The sequence below is a fragment of the Etheostoma cragini genome, chromosome 16, assembly GCF_013103735.1.
Source record: "Etheostoma cragini isolate CJK2018 chromosome 16, CSU_Ecrag_1.0, whole genome shotgun sequence".
In the NCBI taxonomy this organism is placed as follows: Eukaryota; Metazoa; Chordata; class Actinopteri; order Perciformes; family Percidae; genus Etheostoma; species Etheostoma cragini.
The window spans coordinates 18408701-18432463 of NC_048422.1; the positions used below are offsets into that span (position 1 = coordinate 18408701).

Here is a 23763-nt window from a genome sequence, read left to right on the forward strand (position 1 = left end):
GGAAAACTTCCATTTGGAAACATGCCATTATGATATTAAACATACATTCAAATGCACTTTTCTGTAATGAACAAAAGACTGGCATGGTACAACTCATTCTAATGAGTTGTTTGAGTGACTAAATAAGGAATTGTTTTTTTAGTCTTGAATCTATCATATTTATTTCATACTTCCTTCTTTATCAATTTGATATTAAAGCCTTTTGGAGCGCCATATCCCTCAACTTTATGGACGTACAATACTCAGAGTAGGCTATTTCTAGCCCTTATAGCCAGTATTGCAGTATCACACACAGTTAGTAGCCCTCTCTGTCGCTGCACATACCTACAGCGCCCTCAGCAGGTGAACAGGTATGTTGCAGCCGAGCTGACAGAATATCAGTCGTACCCATAGAGACAGGCTCCTACAACAGGGCTGCGGACACCGGACCGGCTGGTCCTCTCATAGGCGATGACATCTTCAATATGAACCAGCCGGCTTTTAAACATTAATTATTTCCTCGAAAACAGACTTTCGGATGGTTGCCAATCAGATTTTTTTTAATTATTGGATTAAGGACCATCAGCCGCCAGCCACAGCTTTATCCTGAGAGGCCGGAGATTTGTGTCTCTGGGCGGGGAGGAGTCCTCTGTTATTTCAGCGCTAGCTGAAACCAGGCCAGCATGTCGGCGTTTTAACAACTCATCTCAAACACAGAGCTGTTAAAAGCACCTAATGCACTCTTAGAGGTGAGTCGTATTATGTTTGTCAGACACAATTCTGTGGGTGTGCGCGCGCAGTTCAGCTAGCTAACCTAGCTAACGTTAATACTATGAACTTAATAGTGCATAGGTCATTCATTGGTCACCCTAATCCAACCTCGAGTGGACCTAGCTAGAAAATACAACGGCTGTCAAAAATGCTAATATTGTATTTTCTTATTGGTAGCTAATTATGCTAGAGCAGCTCTCATTTGTGTCCGAAGGTGGTGTTTTTCTTTCTTTCCAACCTAACACATTATTACCATCAGCTGAAACATTGTGCATATATATGGTGTTTTGTGTGGGATTTAAACACATGATCATTGGATACAAATCATGGTGATTGACAGGAGAGACACGTACGGTATCAGCAGGGTAAACAAGGTAAGTCTATCTTTGTTTAGTATTTATCATCATCATCATCATCATCATCATCATCATCATCATCATCAGAGCAGGTGCTATCAGTGAGACCAGGCCCTGGTTGTTGTTCTTTATATCGATGGTGTAATGCAATCGGCTATGCCTGGCAATAATGCTTCTGTGTTTCTCCTTGCAGGATGGATGAGGAGGTGACTGCTGGCAGGGACAGCACCTGGAGGAGAGCAGCAGCAGCCGCAGCAACAGCAGCAGATGATGTCGGTGGAGGAGGCATGGAGGCTCAGGTCGTACCGCTCGAGCTCTACGACTCTGCAAGAGCTAAAATAGACGCGAATCTCCGCTGGTTGTTTGCCAAAGCTTATGGTATAGGTAAGGCTTCCACTGTGTTTTCCTCGCACTATTGAGCTTTTGAATCATGGTAGTCACATTATGCTTTTCTTTTGTTTATTTATTGGAACAAACAGCTACTGTGCACGAACTGAACTGAGGCAAATACTCAGTCTAGTAGCCCAGTGTTTCACTTATGTATATCTCAGCAAATGCATATGTCATATCCTATAGTATTTGTGCTATAAAGAATCTGTACTGTAGCTGCATGAACATTTTTCTGGATGAAAATCCTGTTATTAATTGAGCCCGAACAATTGTATCAGTTCCTTTTCTGGCATATCTATATATTTGTCAAAGAGCCTTTCTAACACATTGGCATGCTTGTATTATTAGTTGATATACTATAGGCCTGGTATAAAACATTTTAAAACACAGTACATCATGCAGCCATGCATTGACTACAACTGTGGGCAAGAGAATTTAGAAATAGTGTTATAATTACAATGTTTATTTTGTATTTTGCTTTTATCAGAGAGATTATGTGTAGATGCATGCGGAGAGAGACACGGGTATGAAACCCAACAAAGGTTCCTGGCCAGAATCAATAGGGTCGTTGTGGTTATAATTAGAGCTGAAAAGATTAGTCAAATAATGATTAGTCGATTGACAGAAAATAAACAGTCATTTTAATACGCAATGTATTGTTTAAGTCACTTTTTAACCATAAATGACCTCATACAAGTTTCTCAAATGTGGGGATTTCCTGCTTTTCATTGTCTTATGTGATAGTAAACTGAATGTATTCAGGTTTCCGACTAGTTGGATTAAACAAGACATATGAAGAAGTTACGTTTGGTTTTATCACATCCTGATTGGCTTTTTTCTCTGGCATTTTATGGACCTAAATGATGTCAACATTATATTTGAAATATGATATGAAAATAATTCTATTAATTCTATCATTATAGCAACCTTGTAGCAAAGTACAGGTTATACTAGCTGAATAACAGTACTAAAGGCCTATCCTAACTAGGAAATTGTTTAGCAGAGGCAGGAAGCCGCCCATAACTTAATGCGTCTTTTCTTAAGATTAATTTAGTTAGTAGATGATGTCTTCCCTCACAATAGTCACACTTATTAAATGTCTGCCAGGTGCTTTGTGAAAAGTCTGTGCTCTTTGTTTTAATGGTGGCCCCCCTCTGCAATATAACACTGCAGGAATCAATTTAATTAATCACAGCAGATAATGCAGTCAAATGCATAAAGGGATTTAGAAATAGCGTGGTTATTATATGGTTTATATCAGTATTCAGTCCAAGACAATATGAACACATTTTATCAACATCTTTAGCTCCTACTCCATAAATAATATATTAATGTATTGACAACCTTCCTATTTACACTGATAGATTTATAATCTATAAATATAGTCACAAAGTTATTGAGTATCATTCAGATTTGATTTTTTTTCTGGTTCTTTTCACTGTAAAAAATGTAAACAGATTTCTTGAGGAAAAGACAGCAGCATAGCAACAGTCCAGAGCTTTATGTTAGTGAGTGAAGACTAAGGCCGACATCTCACTATCATCCTGTTATTGAGTCTTTTACCCACGGGTCACTAGCCTCGCCATCTCTGACGATGACGTCTACTAAAACATTAAAAATGAGTGCGCTACATGGCCGGGCTGTAAGTAAATGTCTAGAAAGGACTTCTTGAATGTAGGTTTTTGTGTCACTCACTGATTGCTCTCTGGGGAGTGTGAGCAGGAGTTCAACTACTGTTCCTACGAGCTTACTAGTGTCTGTGATTGTATTGTCAGTACAACAATGAGGCATTTGGAAGGAGACACAGACATCATTCAGTAAAGGAAAACTCTTTGTCCTCATATCCATTTTATGAGCGAGACATACTGTAGTTTAAGTGTTGCAGTGCTGACTCCTGTTTTGCAGTGGATGACTCGGTACATTGACTATGAGAGGGGAAGATAAGCCCAAAATTCTAAACTTGTAATGCATGGTGAGGTAAATAGGACTGATTGGGGTACTTGAAAATAAAGGGTCAAAATTTAAATTGCATTGCACCATATTATTATGATTGGTATCACATCAATCTCCCAATGAATGTAGAATGTACTCTATATGCATTGTGCCAATGTTGGAAATATCGTGAGCTTTGTCTTGCTGGTTAAAGCTTTACCTCTCAGCAAGAAAGAGAACAGATGCCCATAATAAACCCCAACTACAAGCTATTCCCACATCAAGCTCTCTGCTTCCCTTAATCTGATCGGCTCCTGCTGATGCCACAGTGTGCCAGGGGCACTTAGGAACCCTTTTCAGCAAGAGACTGAGATCTTGCACTAACTACCCTACCTGGACCGTGTAAGCATTGCCAGTTATCATAACTTTTACAGGTTAATACAGTTTGTTACGGAGCAGTACATGTAGTCTTGCCAATTGATGATTGAATGAATATAACAGAAACACTGAATTTGATAATGATAGTAACAAAGTAACGTCATTGCAGATACCCGTTACATAATATGGGTTGGTGCATTTTAGTCAGGTCTGGTACCATTGAGAGGTTTGATGTTTTACGTCTTACTGACTAATGCTGGCTTATTCCGCGTTACCATCACAATGATGCAGTGCCAAAGCTGATATGGGATTTAGGTTTAGGGAGGAATTAAAAATGTTGGTTAACAGGCTATGATACTGTGAGAAAGCGAACTAACTAGAGATTATGAATATATTATAGGTAATCTGTTCTTTGCTACATAGTGGTGAATTATAGCAGCATTTGGGCAAAATGCCCAATGACACCTATTCTTACTACATCAAAATGTGTATAACTACTTAAAAAGCCGAAAAATGCTATATTCTCATTAATCCTATAATATCCATAATAAACAGCCCAAAACGTTTCAGTAACAACATTTCGAGTTTATGTACGGTGTGTCCATTTTATCTTTGTTTACTGTGATACAATCCCTGGTCATTGATAGTCAGTGTGGTGGTCAAAACAACCAAAACAGTCTTATTAGATTAGAAGGCAAAACAACCAACATAGCAGTGCTGGGAGGACTGTGTTGTCTGCGTGTGTGTGTGTGTGCTGGTGGTGTGACAGTCCAAACATCCAGTCACATGTTTAAGTGTTTAACGGGATTTGGACCTGAAGGCTTGTGTCTTTGTCCAACACTGTCTATTTGTTGGCTGTTGTTTTTTCTTTACTTTATTTCTGATAAGAGACCCTCGTTCTTTTGGTTTATTATCAAAAATAAGGTTCTTAGAATTATTGTTGGATGTTAAAATGGTAACAACATCATTAGCCAACATATAAGGTACAATCATTTAAAATACAATACTGAAATACATATTCTAGAGAATATTATACATTATATATCTAGAGGATAAATATTCTGTTTTCATTTTGATGAAATTCAAACATATTTTCTGTTTGCTAACAATACATTTAATGAATGTGACTAGACAGATTTACTGGATTCTCCATTAAGCGTTCATATTGGAGAGAATAGTTTTCCCCTGCAGAGCCCAGAGTCTGACAGCCCTGCCCTGACTGTCAGCAAGATCGCTGCTGATCAATCTGACCTTGTGGCTGAAAGAATAGGAACAAAGGCTTTCCCTGCACTCCTTCCTCTTGACCCCACCCCACCCCCTCCACCACCCAACCGCCACACACACATGCACACCCGGGTGGGCTTTAACAGTTGGATCAGGTGGATGATAAATATGTAAAAAGTATTAGCATCTAGGATTAGAAGAGGAGCTCCTTCCTCCCCCTCCAAATCCCCAAGCCACTCACAGACCTTCTGATGTCAGGGACCATAAAACGATTCAATGAGCAGGCCTTGGCGAGGGGATGGAACAGCAACCCAGCCCCCATCTTCAGCCATGTTGGCATTCCCCATCACCATCTCCACAGCAACCATGAATGATTAGGGGTAATTCTGGGCCAGCTGAGGCTGAGGAAGTGGCAGGGTGAAGAGAGATTTGTTTGAAAATCTCCCGGAAGTAGAGACATACAAGATGTGCTGTTGTTGTGCTATTGTTGTGTTGTCAAGACAGACCTGGAGGGATGTATAATGAGCATTTTCTGACATGATCTTGGATTATCATGCCCATATGGCAGCACAGAGTGAGAAACATACTGAAGGTAGACTGTGCCAAGCAAGCAGTCTGTTGTGAAAGAGAAAGCTAAAGTATTCAAAGTGGGCTGCATCACTGATCTGAGCCGTGTGTGTGTGTGTCTGTGTGTGTCTGTGTGTTTTACTCAGATTTTTTATTTTTAAATTTTGTCTGTTCATTCCAGTCAGCTGGGTTCTAATGGAAAGCTAAATGAGAAAAGATTGTTGTTATGTTGTTAAATGTGGATCCAAGTATCGTTTTTACTCTTTTTAAATGTGTGTATTTTATAGCCAACCTCTTATTTTTTGGTTTTGGAATTGATTTGCATCATTTAAGATACAATTTCATTCATGAGTGTCATTGCTAAGATCTTGAGACTTGTGACAGACACAGCATGACAACAGCAACACAAGCAAAAAGACAATCAGAAAAGGAGTAAACATGTTACCAATGAGCCCTTAATTTTCATAGTGAAACCAATAGTGAATGTATACAAAGTGACCATTATGCATTATAAAATGGTGTGTTTTGCAAAATTGAAGTAACTCAGCACTATCTAATGGTTGTTGCATATATGTTGGCTGGTTGCCTATGTAGCTTGCAAAGAGTTTAGAAGAATGATACCACTTTTTTTATGTCTGTGCATTTACTTTGACGCTTGATCCATTCACTAAGAAGCTAGACCAAGTGGTTAGCCTAGCTTAGCATAAAGACCAAGGGAGTAAGTGAGCATCCGGAAAGCATACCTCCTATGGGAAAATTCTAAGGCTAACAAGCCATCACCTTCTGTTAGAATTCCATTGGCAGCCATTCATTTTGGCGTCACTTTGACAGTGAATGACTTTACATCCAAAGCGTTTAAAGACCATCACCTTGTATCTCATGTTATGGCCCCGCAGCAGCTGTTTTTGTAAAAATAACCTAACGATTGTGTCTTAACCACAGGACTTTCTGTCGCACAGTAGAAACATTTCCGTATAGACAGAAGAAGCTTGCAGGCAATCCGGGGGGGGGGGGGACATGGAGGCAGGGAGAAGCCCATAGAGAGTCCATGAAAGCTTTGGAACCAAATATTTCAGCAACATTTTGATAGACTGGAAATACTTCGGTATGTGGCAAGTGAATTCATATGAAGTAACATTTATCCACAGAGAGATTTCTTTTGGCACAGCTACCAGAAGAGTTACAACTTTTAGACAGGTTGCTCACGTCAAATCTACGTCGTCAAGCTCAGTTTGAGGCTGTGCAGTACGCTCAGCCATCCCCAGAGAAGTGTTTCTAATTTACTTCCGCTGGTGTCTGTTGAAGTCTATGACGTCGCTGTGTCTATTTATTATACTGTCTATGATTACGACTGGAAGCAGGGGGGTAGAGTTAACCTGGCTCTCACCAAAGGTTGAAAGAATCCACCTATTAGCACCTCAAAGTTCACTATTTAACATGTTTACTTGTTTTTTTACTCTGTGATGAAATAACAAGTTGTGACCATTTGTGTTATGCTAATCAGCTGCTGGCTGTAGCTTCATACTTAGTGTAAAGACATGAGAGTAGCATTGATCTTTTATTTTTTTCATAAAGGGAATAAGCGCATTTTTCACAATGTTGAAGTATTCCTTAAAGATTTGTTAATTGAAATGGGCATGCCTCTAAATCTCTACGATTTACCTGGATGATAAAATGTTATCAATACTGTGATGGACAAAACAATTAAAATAAGACCCATTTTGTAAAACAAACCAAAAAATCTCAATTTAAAGGGGGTATTTTAATTCAGATAAATCAGTAATATTATAGTACTGTGTACAATTATTATTATTATATAATTATTAATTTTGGAAATCTTTCTTAATGTCAATTTAATTCCAATTTCTCACCTCTTTTTTCTTTTGTCCTCATCATATGCATTAGAACACCAGTTGCTAACTCTTACTCTTTATACATCCCTAAATCTACTCAGAAAGTGCTGGAAGCTAAATTTCTTGAACGCTCCGGGCCTTAACTCTGGATTAACATGCCCAAGGCATATAAAAATAGCTGTCCCACGTCTGTGACCATGAGCAGCAAAACACCCTGCAGGCTGGGACAACACCATCAGCTTAAGTATCGCCACTAAGTCCTGTTAGCTCATTGGCTTAAAGCCTCCAGCCCACCTATGGGCCTTCAGTGTTGCCAGCTTGGCATGCTGTATAACCACTGACTTTGTCTCAATGCTTTCCTCATGCACTGATCTAATACCTTGAATGTGTCCTGGTAGGCTCTCAACATCGTAACATGGCGAGGATTTGGACATGTGTGCTTACAGAAATAGTTTGAATGTGCATGTATGCTGTGATTTGTGACTTTATACAACTTTAAGAGGTAAATAGCACATTGGCTAACCCTGAATGTCAGATCTAGTAGACATTAATTTGATAATACATGTATGCTTGTCATCCTTTCTAGATCACATCCCTGCAGACCTGCGGGACCCCTTTTATACCGACCAGTATGACCAAGAACACATCAAGCCCCTTGTCATTTGCCTAATGCTGTCTGGAGAGCTCTACTGCCGTGTGTGTGGGCTCATCCTGCACGCTGAGCAGGCTACCTCACTCCAAAGTCACCAGTGTGTCATCCAGGCCCTGTCCAGGAAAGGCACCTTTGTCCTGAAAATAGACAACACACCTGTCTCTGATCTGGATCTCAGTGCAACTCCCATCAAGATGGTGGGTTCCTTAACTTTAAGCCTGGTTATGGACAGAGTTGGAAGGAGTATTTCGATCCTTTACTTATATAAGAGTACTATTACCACACTGTAAAAATATTAAGTAAAAGTCCTGCTGTGAAAATGTTACTCAAGATTCTTTGTTTGGGAATGAGTTGAAACATTGAATGTTGAATGATTTTGTACAGCTTTAGCTTACCCTTAGCTCTAGCTTTTTCTACCAATAGAAAACAGTGTGTGAGTCATAACAAAATGGCATCCAGTAGTGGTCATTTCATGTGTAGGCTGTTGGGATTTGGCTTTTAGAACTCTGAATGTTTCAGTTAGAAAGTTCCGCCCTGTTTCCATGCCAACTCAGTGATGGAGCAACTCTTACCTCTTGTGATTGCAAAATCAGCTTTATCTTTAATAGAAAAGCACACATATGTATTGTATCTACTATTAACAATGAATTATATACTGGTATGCAATCCAATCAGCAAAATCTGTATACTTCCAGAGCTCCCACATCCACCTTATTGATGCCCTGATGATGGCCTATATAGTGGAGATGATCAGCATAGAGAAGGTGGTGTCCAGTGTCAAGCGTTTCTCGAACTTCAGTGCCTCCAAGGAGCTGCCTTTTGATCTGGAAGACGCAATGGTCTTCTGGATCAACAAAGTAAGAACCATACATGGATGATAATGTTTGAAATGTGTGTCTTCTAACTGTGTTGACCTACAGTATATGTGTCGCTACAGGTGAACATAAAGATGAGGGAGATCATGGAGAAAGAGCTGAAAATGAAGCAGCATTTGATGGAGTCACCCAGCCACCAGAAGGTAACAGCTTGTGTGTCTCACACTCTCTTTGTCTGTCACTTTCTCACTTCCTTTACTGCCTCTGAAAAAAAGCTTCCTCTTCGTTGTATAGTGTTTTTCTTGATTTAGTTACCTTTGTTTATTGTCTGTCTGGCAGAGATTTTACATGCATGCACCCTTTCCTCACTGGATGCATTAACTGTCGGGCGTGGAGGTTTAGTCATTGGATCGTGCTTGCATTGTGATCTGATGACTACCTCACATCACCTTCTTATGACAGATTAAAACAGAACACCTTCCAAAATTTGAGACACCCCTCCAACAACAACACCCCGGGTGCAATTTTAATTTGTTGACTGTTTATTTCCACAGGTTTTTCTTACAGGGCAAGTATGTTACTGGACGGAGGAGAGTGTCAAAATATTGATAGTATAACATACAAAAAGTTAACATTAATGTAGTTACTGAGCTGTTGTTTTGGAACTACAGTTCCCATAATTTGGGGGCTTCGGCTGATGTAAACAGGAATGTCAAATATTGCCATGGAATCAGCTAGTTAGCTTTGCTAAATGAGCTATAAGGAGTTCCTGTTTGCAATGTACCCATGGATGGACAGATAGCTATTACTGGATTACTTTGATACTGTAGAAAACTCAAAAACAAGATTCTCCGGCAAGTTAATGATTTTCTTGGGAATTGGAATTGGTGTTCATATTTGACTGAGTTAGGACTCTGCACGCCCTTTAACTCTACCACGCCCCTCTGGGGAGATGTGCCTCACAGTTTGAAAACCTCTGCACTTTGCTTTGGTTCCTATCAATCAGTCAGAAAAGGCACATTGGTAGTGTAAACCCAGGGTTTTGTTGGGCTGCTTCTGTAAAATGTTTGCATTAGTTTGAAATAATTGGCCACACAAAGCGTAATAGGACTCATGGAACTTTAAATTACAATGTAAACAGCTCTGGTTGTATTCCTCTTTTCTGCCTTACCCTTTCCAGTTTTCTTTAAGATCAGATCTGTCTTCATGGAAACAGGAGATAATCTGATTCCTTGTCACTGTATATGACCCTTGACCTGTCTGCTGCTCTTCCTGTTTGTGTCTCCCCAAACTTTCCTTTCCTCTCCCTGCCTCTTGGATACTAGTCTCCCTCCAAATGGTACTGGAAGCTTGTACCTGTAAGTGTTACCGCTAGCAATCTTCTGTGCAAATGTGTGTCTGTCTGAGGTAAGCGTGTGTGCGTGTGCGTGTGCGTGTGTGTGTGTGTGTGTGTGTGTGTGTGTGTGTGTTTCAGTGTAAGATCAGACAGCACAAAAAGGAGCCAACGCAGTGGTGTGTAAATAGTGTTGTGTACAATGAATATGCCACAGTGCCCCTAGGTGGAAAAGGCAGAAACAGAAAGCTCATAAAATTCTATTTTCATAACATCATAAGATTTTTTATTTTGCATGAAACCCTTTTGAAATTCCTTCAATGGTCAGCTGAGCGTTCAAATTCATCACCTTCCCTCCATCAAAACATCCACACATCACTTTACCTTTCTTCACTTTCTTTTTATTTATTTATTTTATTTTTAATTTTAGTTTCTTTTTATTCAACAAAGATGAGTGAACTACCAGGCAGTAGCTCACTGTTCCCATAAAGCAACCTGTCCAGTGTCCACTTATCCAGTCATGGCTTTTTTCAACCTGGACCCTATTTCCCCATGCATTTGTGTCTGATAGAGTGATGTGACCAAAAATCTTTGAATCTGGTCCAAAACTGAGCGAGATCCCAATGAAGGGCCGGCGCAAACTGAGCTACAATGTAACCTAATGGGGCAATTGTAGGATATTGCTTTTTGTCCAAGAAAAGTGATCTTTTTTGCTCCTGACAGGCTCAGACTGTTGAAAGTGTCTGACAACATTATCGATCTCAGGACGTGACTTTTTGTCCAAAGGAAATGGTGTGGAGAGTGAAACCTGAGATAGGGCCCAGGTTGAGAAAAAAAAACAGTATACACTGTTTAACTTCCTCCCAATCATTTTCATTTTTTTCCTCACCAGCCTGATATAGTGCATGCTCTGGCCAACTGTTTATTGGACCCTGTGGAGTTCTCCCGCTTGGTAATATACTCACCATTGACCCTTTTCTTTATTTCACCCTGAACTCCCACCAACTACTAAACCCAGTTTTACTTGAAGTGTTTGCCATCCTGAGTGAAGGCACACATTATTGTACAACATGACATTTCAGATGCACAAGGTGCTTCTCAAAAAAAAAATATTTAGCCAAACTCAAGCACTGAATGCTAGTTAAAGATACATACTCTACAGTACGTGTGTTAAAAAGAGCCAGAGAATAATTTGCAAAGTGAGAAATGTTGTTTTTGTGTGTGAGCATGTGACTAAGTGTTCTAATTAGATAAATTGGTGTATTTTGTTTAAACTTGTACCCTCTCTTCGTGTGTAGGTGCGTTATCGGAGAGATCACCTGTCAGGTCGGACACTTCAGCACTTCCCTCTGGTGGACGACCTGTTGAAGGATGTGTGTGACGGCATGGCTCTGCTAGCTCTGATCCACTTCTATTGCCCAGAACTTATTAGACTGGAAGGTATGGGAACACTGGACTGCTAGATCCGCTGAAGAAAGGTAGAATATTTAGACACTTACCTAACGTGCCAGAAGGTTTGTCACACAGAACCAACTCAAAAGCCGTCATTGGAAACTGTTTGGAAAAGGGCAAGCACTTTCAAAAGATACTTGGCAGGTCATTGGATGAACCATTTGTCCATCGCGTCCGCCATTGTTAAACAGCCGTCACACACATGCACACACACACACACCTACGCCCGTAGCTCCTCACTGAATGCTGATTGGTTCGTTCCGCTGCTTTTTGGACACAAATGCATTACTTGAAGCTTGACACGATGGATTTTTGTGTGATGTGTGATCTGGCTATTCTCACGTGATTTTGAGATATTGAGAGAATTTAACTGCTGTGCAAGGTAAACAAGAGACTGTAGTTATTCGTGTTCACTCCCTGGAGCCACAATCTACCACTCTGTTGCCCAAGGTTATATGATGCTTTAAAAGAATAGTTTTGACAATTACTCATACTTTTTCTTGCAGAGGGTTATATGAGTAGATCAATAACAATCTCATGTTGTGTATCTCTCAAAATGCCATACATTTTCTTGAAGGTCTCTCAAAAGAAATACATTTAAAAAAAAATTCTATCTACCACCTACTACTACAACTATATCTGTGATTCTCCACCGGGTGCGTCTGAGTTTTGTTCAGGCTGCGCCATGGTTTTGTTCTGTCCTCTGCACACGCAATACCACACCGGAAGCGTTTCAGAAGTGGAGCGCCTTGATGTCTAGACCTGCCGCATACAGTGAGGGAAAAAGGTATTTGATCCCCTGCTGATTTTGTACGTTTGCCCACTGACAAAGAAATGATCAGTCTGTTATTTTAATGGTAGATATATTTGAACAGTGAGAGATAGGAGAACAACAAGACAATCCAAAAACATTCATGTCAAAAATGTTATAAATTGATTTGCATTTCAATGAGGGAAATAAGTATTTGACCCCCTCTCAATCAGAAAGATTTCTGGCTCCCAGGTGTCTTTTATACAAGTAACGAGCTGAGATTAGGACAAACTCTTAAAGAGAGTGCTCCTAATCTCAGTTTGTTACCTGTATAAAAGACACCTGTCCACAGAAGCAATCAATCAATCATATTCCAAACTCTCCAACATGGCCAAGACCACAGAGCTCTCCAAGGATAAGATAAGATAATAAGATAAGACAAGGGACAAAATTGTTGACCTACACAAGTCTGGAATAGGCTACAAGACCATTCCCAAGCAGCTTGTTGAGAAGGTGACAACAGTTGGTGAGATTTGTGGCAAATGGAAGAAACACAAAAGAACTGTCAATCTCCCTCGACCTGGGGCTCCATGCAAGAGCTCACCTCGGGGAGTTGCACTGATCCTGAGAACAGTGAGGAATCAGCCCAGAACTACACAGGAAGATCTTGCCAATCATCTCAAGGCAGCTGGGACCATAGTCACCAAGAAAACAATGGTAACACACTACGCCGTAAAGGACTGAAATCCTGCAGTGCCTGCAAGGTCCCAATGCTCAAGAAAGCACATATACATGCCCGTCTGAAGTTTGCCAATGAACATCTGAATGATTCAGAGGACAGCTGGGTGAAAGTGTTGTGGTCAGATGAGACCAAAATGAAGCTTGGAGAAGATCTGCAAAGAGGAGTGGGACAAAATCCTTCCTGAGAAGTGTGCAAACCTGATGGCCAACTACAAGAAATGTCTGACCTCTGTAGTTGCCAACAAGGGTTTTGCCACCAAGGACTAAGTCATGTTTTGCAGAGGGGTGAAATACATATTTCCCTCATTAAAATGCAAATCAATTTATAACATTTCTGACATGCGTTTTTCTGGATTTTTGTTGTTGATATTCTGTCTCTTACTGTTCAAATAAATCTCCCATTAAAATTATAGATTGATCATTTCTTTGTCAGTGGGCAAATGTACAAAATCAGCAGGGCATCAAAAACTTTTTCCCCTCACTATATATTTAGCAGAGCCCAGAGTCGCTTCACGCACTCTTCTGGGATATGCCGTGGTGCAGCTGTTGGAATATCAAGCATTGACACTAATTGCTTGCAAGGGTCACAGCGCCTCTGGAATGCAGTGCAGACGCACCCGGTGGAAAGTAGGGGTTACAGTATATAGTTTTACACTTAGAGTATTGACTTCTTGATTGTTCTGTGCAGATATCTGTCTGAAAGAGGTTCCCTCCATAGCAGACTGTGTGTACAACATCCAGCTACTACAGGAGTTTTGTAATGAATACCTGGAAAAATGCTTCTATCTGAAGCCTGAGGATATATTGTATTCTCCACCAGTATTAAAGGTGAGCCCCAAAACAGTTTACAACCAGAAAAATATTGTAATGTCTTCCGATTGACGTTGAATGTGATCATTGTGTCTTGCAGAATAATGTGATGGTCTTCATTGCTGAGCTCTTCTGGTGGTTTGAGAATGTGAAGCCAGAGTTTGTCCAGCCAAGGGACCTTCATGAAATCCGAGATGGTATAACACACTCTCTACTTTGATATGTTAGTTTGTTATTTATCAAACTGCTAGTAGCTGATATAAACAATGGCATACGATGTTAGGATATCTTCTTATGGTTAATATCTACATCAATCAATTTTTCTAGTGAGATTGCTTCTGCAGCCCAAGAGTTCACGATCCCATATTCCCATCTCCAACATCACCAAACGTAGTTTCCTGACATCATCAAACTCTGCTGACATGTTGACCACATCCCAGAGTCCTGACCTCAGGTAATATCCAGTAGCTAAGTAAGTAACTAAGTACTGTTTTTTAGTAACATCACACACAAATAGTTTTAATTTCAGGTCACAGGTTTACTAATTCATGTACTGGGACTGTATTGCACATTTAAATAAGTAGAACACACACCAAAGCACTTTAACCGCAATATTATAAATGCCTCCATATATAACTTATGGTAGCATCTCCCCAAATATTTTAATTATTACATGAACATTAGTGTAGTTTTGGTCATTTTACCATCAGAGATATCATAGCAATGATGAGCTTTAGGAAAGCAACATTTCAGAAGCTAAAATCAAACCAGATTTGACATTAAAACGCAATCCTTTCTGTCTTTACCTTACAGCACTAAACCGAGCTCCATAAGCCCACCTCAGTCTTTACTGCCCCTGAGACAGAGACAACAGAAAGTGGCTGAAGAGAGCACTTCAGGTAATATAAAAAAATATTTACTCAGGCTCCTTGCAGCAGATTGTTCTTTGATGGTGAAATGCACCTAATTTGTGATATTTTCTTGTTTGAATATTTAATTCCAACAAAACTAAAAAGCTACTGATTAATTAAAGCGTTTTAGTGGAATTTTTGAAGACCGTTTCATATTTTATCTAAAGAAATCATTTCCCAAGTAGAGATTATTAAAATTAAATAAAAAAATTAATTTTGCCCACAGTCCTTTTTGTAATACAGATCATATTTTCTTTGTACAGAGCTGGGAAAAACGTCAAACACTCTGACACGGGAGCATCAGGGCTCAATACTGGCCTGGCCAGAGAGGAGGCCGAGGTGAGCAGCGTGATTACAACATTCACAATTACTGTACTGACAGTTAATGTATCAGCATGTACAGATAAACAGATAATTGTTGTTCCATGACAATACATACAGCTTACATGAATCATATTTCTTTCTGTCTGCCTGTCCAGGCCTTTATCCCAGCCAGTGCCCTACGCCCTGCATTATCCTCTGGAGGTAGATGCAGACAGTATCAGCCTTGCCCGCTCCATCAGCAAAGACAGCCTGGCCTCCAATATATTGAGTATAACCCCGAAACACATCCTGGGGTCAGGTCCTCAACTGCCAACACACAGACTCAGTGGTCAAAGCCTGCTTAGTCACATGCGCATAGAGGATGAGGAGGAGGAAATAGAAGAGGAGGAACTTGTTGCTGTAATTCACCCTTCTGCATTTTCTCGGCGTCGACTTGGGAGTGACATGGAGCAGGATGAGCTGGAAATCCAGAGTGCAGCCTCCACCTCAAGGGTTTCTAATACTCGTTGCTCACCGCGCCTTGAAACAGGTCTGTTTACTCCCGGCCATTCAGCAGACAGTTACTATTTGGAGCCTTTGATGCCCGCGATCATTAAGCCAGCCAAAGAGAAGAGCATCAGCCTGAACAAGGAAGAGGAGAGCGGCGAGAGTCGCTGTAGAGCGGCAGGAGGTGCTGGGAAAGCAGCCACAAATGTCCCAAGCACTTCACAGCGAAAAGCCCCAGCGGCTGAGTCAAACAGATGTACCTTTACACCCATACCTGTGGCAGAATCACTCCCTAGCTCTCTCAGGCCACCCACAGAGGGCTCGGCAGACATCTCTCAGTCTGAAAAGAGACAGTCCCCTGGCTTTTTCCTTCATTCGTCAGGAGAGCCAGACTACTATAGTCCTAACTCTACTGCGCTGGAGGTAGGGTATGATTCAGACTCTGACATTGCAGACCTTGAGGAAGATGATGAGGAAGATAATATGGAGCTGCCTAAAGAGGTTGTGAAGACAGGAAATAGAAAATACTTAGAGGAGGGGGAGGTGTGTGAATGTGGATGGGCAGAAGGTGAGTCAGCTAAACTTAGAGAAGACTCGAAGGTTAGTGAACGGGATGATAAGGAAGGCGGCAGTGGACGCTCTAGCCCTTGCCTCAGCACCATATCGTGGGCGAGCAGCTGCAGCGCTTCAGGCAGCACCAGTGTCAAGATGACCAGCTTTGCAGAGAGAAAGCTCCTTAAACTTGGCCTCCGTGATGGATTCTCAAGTACCAGCAGCTCTCAGAAGACCACACCAGATGGTTCTGAGATTGCCCCCTGTCCCCCTTGGCAACTGAGGAGTGACTGCACCTCCGGCTGGCTCGGTAAGGAGCCTAGTTCTGTGTTGGGGAGGAATTTGGTGGTGAGTCCCCCAGTAGTGCCTTCAGAGCTGCTGCAACTTCACATGCAGCTAGAAGAGCAAAGACGTGCTATTGAGCATCAGAAGAAGAAGATGGAGACGCTATCAGCACGACAGCGACTAAAGCTAGGGAAAGCTGCGTTTTTGAACATTGTTAAGAAGGGCGGAGGGAAGAGTGACACACTTCCCCTGCCGATAAAACACTACCAGGAATCATCAGAACTAGCTGACAGGAGTAAGGTGAAGACCCAGTCATGCAAGGATGACTCCTGTCTTGATGCCCTGAAGGTGCAGGTAAAGACAGGTAAAACAGAAGGAGCACAGATGAACAGAAACAACAGGTTAAACACTCTGTCCCAGGATAATGGGGCGGAACCAGACTTAAATGAGTGCTCCCACTCCATAGACCTTCTCAATGACGCTATTAGCTCCATTCAGCAGCAGATGATGCAGCTGTCTTTACAACAAGACCGGCTGATGAAGTGTGTTGTCTCACCCCCAGAGCCGCTAATGAAACGTGTGGGGTCACCTCCAGAACTAGCGATGTGTCGTGTGGCATCACCTCCAGAACGTGTAGAATCCAGCCCTGGCATAACCCCTGACACAACACAATCAACACCCTCTACCTCAGACTCCAGATCTTTTGAAGTTCACTTTGTAGACATCAGTGGCAGCAACAATGCCCCTGCTCGCCGTCCTCCCAAGCTTAGCTCCAGCCAACGCAGCAAAGCCTCGGAGCAAAAAATAAGTAAAGAGAACAGCAAGATGACTTCTGTCAAGTCTAATACTCAGTCCCTGGAGTGCAGCGACAATTCTAGTAGATTCCAGGACAGAGGTATTGCTGAAAGCTCCAGGCTAGAGAGAAGCATTCAGAGAAATACCACCTTCAGAGTCCCCAATGACCTTGACCGAAAAAGCAGTGGTGAGGGATCTGGGTGCTTCCTGGACAATACATTGATGTCTCCCTCACAGGCTGCAGAACAAGAGGAGAACAACGTTACCAACTTAGAGTTAGACGCTGTGAGTGGAGATGAGAATGCCAGGGTCAAGGGTCAACTGATCAAGGTGGACCTATCAGAGCTTAAGGATCCACTGGAGAATGAAAGTGCAGACGTTACAGACTGCATGGCAGATGGCGAGCCGAAGAATGCGCTAGGTTTCTTCTTTAAGGTAAAATTCTTGGGTGTCTAACTTGATGATGATGATTGGAATAATAAGAGTATCTTCTGAGAAGCATAATTAGGAATTCAATGGTAATCACCCTTTCTTATTTTTTTCTTTCTTTCTCTTTAGTTAGCACATAAAAAGAACATTAACAGAACAATATAAAAACAAAAGATGCAAGGGAGGCCAAAAGCCTAAAAGACTAAAGGGTCTCCCCAAGTTTTTGGTCAAAAAACAGACTAAATAAAATACAATAAATCTTGTCTTCCAGGATGAAGAGAAAGCAGAGGATGAAATGGCGAAACGTCGTGCCGCCTTCCTCCTCAAACAGCAACGCAAAGCTGAAGAGGCTAGACTACGCAAACAGCAGCAAGAAGTCGAGATTGAGGTCAAACGTGATGAGGCCAGGTACGTTCTTGTGTCACACACTTACATCAATTCTAAGGATAAGGAATTGTCTGCAGGTACATGTGCAGGGGTGCAGTTAAATTCTGTCTGTCTTAACTTTAAGGCGCAAGGCAGAAGAGGACCGTGTTCGTAAGGAGGAAGAGAAGGCACGACGAGAGATAATTAAGCAGGAATACTTGCAGAGGAAGCAGGAAGCGTTGATGGAAGAGCAAGGTCTAGTCAAGCCTCGCCCACGAACTAAATCCCGCAGGAGCAGGCCTAAATCACTGCACCGTGAAGACTCCAACAGCCTCTCCAAAGCATCCACCACACGTAAGAATACTTTTTACTGTACTTAAGCAGCGTAGATGTTTGTCTATTTCAGTGCTACATGTTGTCTTTTTGTTGTTTGTCAGCTTAAAGCGGTGCCTTTGTCTACTTGCTGACAGGCTGCGTGTGGACATGTATTTTCTGTTTAGTTCACATTTCTTGTCATCCTCTTAGTGTGTACATGTGTTTTATGCAGGTAATTCTTTAACGCCATCCATGTTGATCAAAGCCCAGGGCTCAGCAGCAGGCTGCGGGGGAGGTGAACCTTCTAACCTGCTCTGCATGATGTGATATCAATATACATAACACAGTCCATACAAATTGTTTATGTGACAAAGCCCAGAGGATTCAGCTGTGAATTTGATACTACTCACACTCATCTATCAGTAGTTTTAGAGCAGCTGATTCTCACTATTTATGATCCATTTTATCGATATGTTGGCTTGCCTATTATGCAACTTTTGTTTCTTGTTTGAGTCACAGAGTTGTAAACTATTAAAATATAAACAGTAGAATGTGGAACGGACAAACAACAATGCTTTGTTGTGTTATTTGGTTAGGTAAAGTAACTAGCACCAAATCCTCCTTTCTTTCATTTTCAGCTGATCTGAGCTGCAGTCATCGTGGATCGACACTCTCTTTAGTGACAGTGGCAGATAGCGTTATCTCTGCAGGGGCGGAGTCATACAGGTGAGACTTCCTGTGTTGTGTGTAAAAAAGAAGAGAACACAATCTCTTCCCATTCTGTGTACCCATGTAGTCATTTGATTGACCGATAATTGTGTCTTCCAGGGCTGGATCTGTGTGCTCTATGGAGACGTTCCCTATTCTGAGCAGGGCGTCTAGCAGGAACATGGAGAGGGACTGGGAGAATGGCTCTATAGCCTCTTCCATCACTTCAACCGAGTACAATGGTGAGCAGAAAATGCAGAACAAGTCTACATATTTATTTAACAAACTGGTTTTCAATTTATTTTCACCATCAAATAATGATCATGTGTGCAGACAATTTTCAAGCCGAGATAAAATTGAAAATGTTGTCACTTGCTTGAAATAAATAGTTTTGTGAAACGCGGTCGTTCGCTTTCTTGCCGAGCGTTCAAATTGACACAACTCTCTGGAAATGAGAGTGTATCAATCTTCTCATCTCATTTGGCAAGAAAGCATAGCATATGGCTACATTCCCAAAACTATCCTTTAAACATTTACAGACTTTAATGCATTTATCTTTTTTTGTGATCCAATTTTTTTATTTATTTTTAGAAAAGTAAACAGCAAGAAACAGTTACAAACATTAATTACAAACATTCGCAATTAATTGCGTTAATATTATAGTTAACTTGCAATTAATCACACATTTTTATCTATTCGAAATGTCCCTTGATTTTTTTTTGTCCCATTATTTTTTCTCATTTTAATGCTCTTATTAACATGGAAAAGTGGATTGGGTTGCTTCGTGCAAATGTTTTTTTTTTAATTGAAAACAACATTGGCATATAGCCTACTGTAGTGTTTAATTTCACACGTAACATTCTCACTTGGAGTAAATAATTTCTCACACAATGTAACACTGTCCATCAATAAAAGGGTGAAAAATTACTTTGGGGGGGGGGGAGGGGGGGGGGGAGTTCAACTGCGTGCTTGACCATCAAGTGGTATTTCAGACTGGACGTGCTGCAATGATAGCTCAGTTCACAACGACAAAACACAGATCACTTTGGTCTTGTCAGTGGAACCATTTGGCAACTTTTAATTAGTAAACTTTCCATTCAGACTCTTATTGGCGTCTCGTGCTCGTCATCCACTCAAAACGTAACGTTACTACTCTTTGGCCGTCTCGCAAGCCCAAACAAGCGTGTGCAGCATGCCTGTTGTTTAGTTTCGGGTCTAGCTAGATCAGGTGTAGTGTTGTAGTTTTACACAACGCAAAACAACGCAAGCAGAAACAGACACACCTAAACACATACACAAACATACATACACAGACAGACACAAGACAAGGAACAAAACACTACTATTACAACCTGGACTTCACAGCCTCAGCAATGTTCACCCAAGTGTCCAGAGTTCTTCCTGGCACTCCATTGATGCACTCTTTCGAAAGCTCCATATACACCACATCCAAGTAGGAAATGGTTCATGTGTGGATAAACAGGTCGGGATGTGGTTTCCAACGGGTTGCAATCATTTTCTTTATAAGTCCAGCAAAGACAGCACGCTGCTGAGTTCCAGAGAGTTGAAAGGCTGACAGATCATTCAAAATCAAAACATTGACAGGAACAGGCACAGTAACATTAAACAAGGCGGAAATTTTGGATGCAGTACTGTTCCAGACCTGGCTAACTTGAGAGCACTCCCAGATATGATGCATTTATCTTAATAATCCTTTTATTATGTTTTGTTTGTTAAAAGGTCCTAAACTCTTCAAAGAGCCGAGCTCCAAGTCCAACAAGCCAATCATCATCAATGCAATCGCTCACTGCTGTCTGGCTGGAAAGGTTAATGAGACCCAGAAGAATGTTATTCTTGAGGTTAGTGTGATCCCATGTAGAGATTTAATCGATGGCGATTATTTAACGGGAACATGTAATGTAGGTTTATGTTTATCTCTTACTCCCACAGTTAATTTTTTCTTTCATGTTTTGCCCTAACTATGTTTTGTGTCTGTTTCACTGATCACAGGAGCTGGAAAAGTGCGAGTCCAATCACCTGATCATCCTCTTCCGCGACAGTGGGTGCCAGTTCCGCGCCATTTACTCGTACTCACCAGACACAGAGGAGATCATCAAGTTCACAGGCACAGGGCCGCGCTCTATTGGTCGGAAGATGATCGACAAGCTCTACAAATACAGCTCGGACCGCAAGCAGTTCAACGTCATCCCTGCCAAGTCAGTGTCTGTCAGTGTGGACGCCCTGACCATCCACAATCAACTCTGGCAGGTCAAGAGACCAGGGAGTGCACGGAGGAAGTGAGAAAAATGACACTTGTTATAGTTTCTGTTGTAAGACTGTTGGGCAGGACCCAATCATCTTAGAACTGACATGGGTTTTGACAGAGGGGGTTAGATGTTATCATAAATGGAGATGTCAGTCTGTGGCAGTGCGAGAACATGAAACACCTGCCAACTGAATGTTTTTTCTTTTTGTCTCGTTAGCTTTTCATTCTGCATGTCACACTTCTACTTTGTGTGTTGTCTGACACTAATCACGCACTATTGATGACAAACTGATTCTTATGTAGCAGTGAAGGATGGAGCCTCAAGTCGAATAGCACGTGACCTACTTATGATAACAAGCATACTACTGATACCAAGTGCAACTACAGACATGCAGTGGTGGACATTCACTTGATAATGCTATTTCAGCTTGGCAAAAAAAATACCCAACTGCTGTGATTAATCCAGGGACCACAGAGCCCCTATTATTTACCAGTAACTTCTACTGGTTAGTGCTTTTATGAAGAAGGAACTAACATTTTTATTGTAAGTATGGAATGGATGTTAGTGAGGGGTAATGTCCAGTCTTGTTTTCGATTTAGTGTGTTTGGGAAAGTGTATGAGTCTTTGTGTTAGGGGAGGGGAGAGCTGAATGCACCGCTTGTGTATCTTGCTCTGAATGTGTTTTCTCACTCTCAATTATGCTTTAAAACTGCAACAGGACTATGGAGAAAAGCAACAAAACGTTTTTGTTTGTTTTTTAGTTTAGGAGCTGTGTGCTGCTTTGTGCAATTTTTACAGAAGGGAAAATTGTACTAGTACAGACTACTACAGACTCACTGCATTATACCTTTTCAGTAGTGCATTATATGGTATTAACTTCACCTGAGATCCCTGACCGGCTCATATTGCTGAACCAAAATGAACGAAGCTATGCCACAGAGCTGTTTTCTGGTCATTAACTGCTCACTGTATTCTGGTGAGACATTCAGTTTCAATGTAGCTTCTGGCACTCAATACTAGTAATTTTCCTGTATTGATTGACTGTCAGCAGCTGGTGTAAGTGTGTCTGTGTGTGTGGGGGGGGGGTGTACGTGTGTGTGTTAGTGTGTGTGTGTGTGTGTGTGTGTGTAACTGCACAATACTTGATATTTGTTTGCTACATTTTGTACATTTTTGAGTAGTATTTTTTGTACATTACGTACAAGTTATGTTTACTAAAAAAAGCAGGCACTATTTTAAGGTTTATTCTGTTACAGGCTTTCAGAGATGTTATGAGTCTTATTTCATTGTGTTATATTTTGTTTATTTATTTTAAAGAGATAATAAAATGCAACTAGGTATGTTTTCTGATGAAGTGTGTGTGCTTGCTTAAGTTTTGTTTGCATTTGTGTGTGTATACGGTATCTGTTTCTTACTGCTCCCCTTTTCTTTCTTTGACCATTTGTCTCCCTGTTTCACTCTTGTTTTCTTTATGCCATACCCTACTGCTTTATTCCCCCCTTTCTTTGTCTCTTATGAATGAGGATAAGAGTATTTAAGAGAGGTCTTGTACGGCTGTCGGTCATACTTACTCTCACATACATTTCTATACACTGTTTTACACAATAATACCCTCCCTCACACGTCTCTTTGGATCATTATTGATTTCTACTACGCAGTTAGGGCAAAACAACTCCTTTCTTCCAATAAAGGCCTTTTTGTTTCTCAGGAAAAACGCAATCATCTCTAAAGCTCAATAATTTACATGTTACATTTTAGTTTTATCTGTATAGAGGTCACTGGTCTCGGCCAAGAAACAGTCCTGCACAAAACTACAACTTGGTGTTTTAACACTTTAGTGCTTGTACGGTTGAGACAAGGAATATATAGTATGCTAATTCCCCCCAGAAAAATCAGTGAGGAACATTATTTTTTCTTTCTTTAACCTGCAAAAACTACAAAATCATACATCATACAACAGGAATTGTTATTAAGCAACATATTCCAAGGAAGTGTACCAGCATTTGTTAGCAGAAGGTAGTGTGTTGAAGAGCCATATGCAGAGCACTAAATAATATAGAGAATTAAAGTGACAAGAGAGGCAGTAAATGTTGCACTATATAGAAAAAAGGGATTAATTTAAGTCACTGCCCTGCTCTTACTAGTTATATTGCCTCACCTATTCTCCCGTTTGCAGTTTATTCTTCCACAAACAATACAGTATATCAAGCCACAGGCACCCACATTAAAACAACACAGGTGTTTTCACTTGAGTTGCCTGATTAGAGCTCGCCTCCACTCTTGGTTGCCAGTAATGTGACTCACCTGTTAGTCACACTGCT

General features: G+C 41.0%; 1 protein-coding gene across 6 annotated transcripts; it reads left to right on the forward strand.

Moving 5' to 3' along the window:
* Positions 1–358: 358 nt before the first annotated feature.
* On the forward strand, positions 359–22793 carry LOC117959846 (calmodulin-regulated spectrin-associated protein 1-B-like). Of its 6 annotated transcripts, none has more exons than XM_034897204.1 (20): positions 359–728; positions 1300–1490; positions 8037–8299; positions 8798–8959; positions 9040–9120; positions 10243–10275; positions 11549–11690; positions 13883–14022; positions 14105–14201; positions 14332–14458; positions 14818–14903; positions 15179–15254; positions 15395–17792; positions 18058–18194; positions 18298–18506; positions 18700–18762; positions 19106–19193; positions 19296–19417; positions 20916–21034; positions 21186–22793. In XM_034897204.1, the coding sequence occupies exons 2-20, from the start codon at positions 1301–1303 to the stop codon at positions 21474–21476; spliced, it is 4824 nt and encodes a 1607-aa protein (XP_034753095.1). In that variant the 5' UTR covers positions 359–728; position 1300; the 3' UTR covers positions 21477–22793. The 6 variants fall into 6 exon arrangements, with proteins under 6 accessions (XP_034753095.1, XP_034753094.1, XP_034753099.1 ...); XM_034897203.1 differs by lacking the exon at positions 10243–10275 and adding an exon at positions 11143–11202; XM_034897208.1 differs by lacking the exon at positions 18700–18762.
* Positions 22794–23763: the final 970 nt, after the last annotated feature.

Coding starts and splice junctions, on each gene's coding strand:
- LOC117959846 (XM_034897203.1), top strand. CDS start 1,301: ATGGATGAGGAGGTGACTGCTGGCAGGGACAGCACCTGGAGGAGAGCA. Junction 17,793..18,057: donor CGCTAGGTTTCTTCTTTAAG/GTAAAATTCTTG, acceptor CTTGTCTTCCAG/GATGAAGAGAAAGCAGAGGA. Junction 18,763..19,105: donor AGCAGCAGGCTGCGGGGGAG/GTGAACCTTCTA, acceptor TTTCATTTTCAG/CTGATCTGAGCTGCAGTCAT.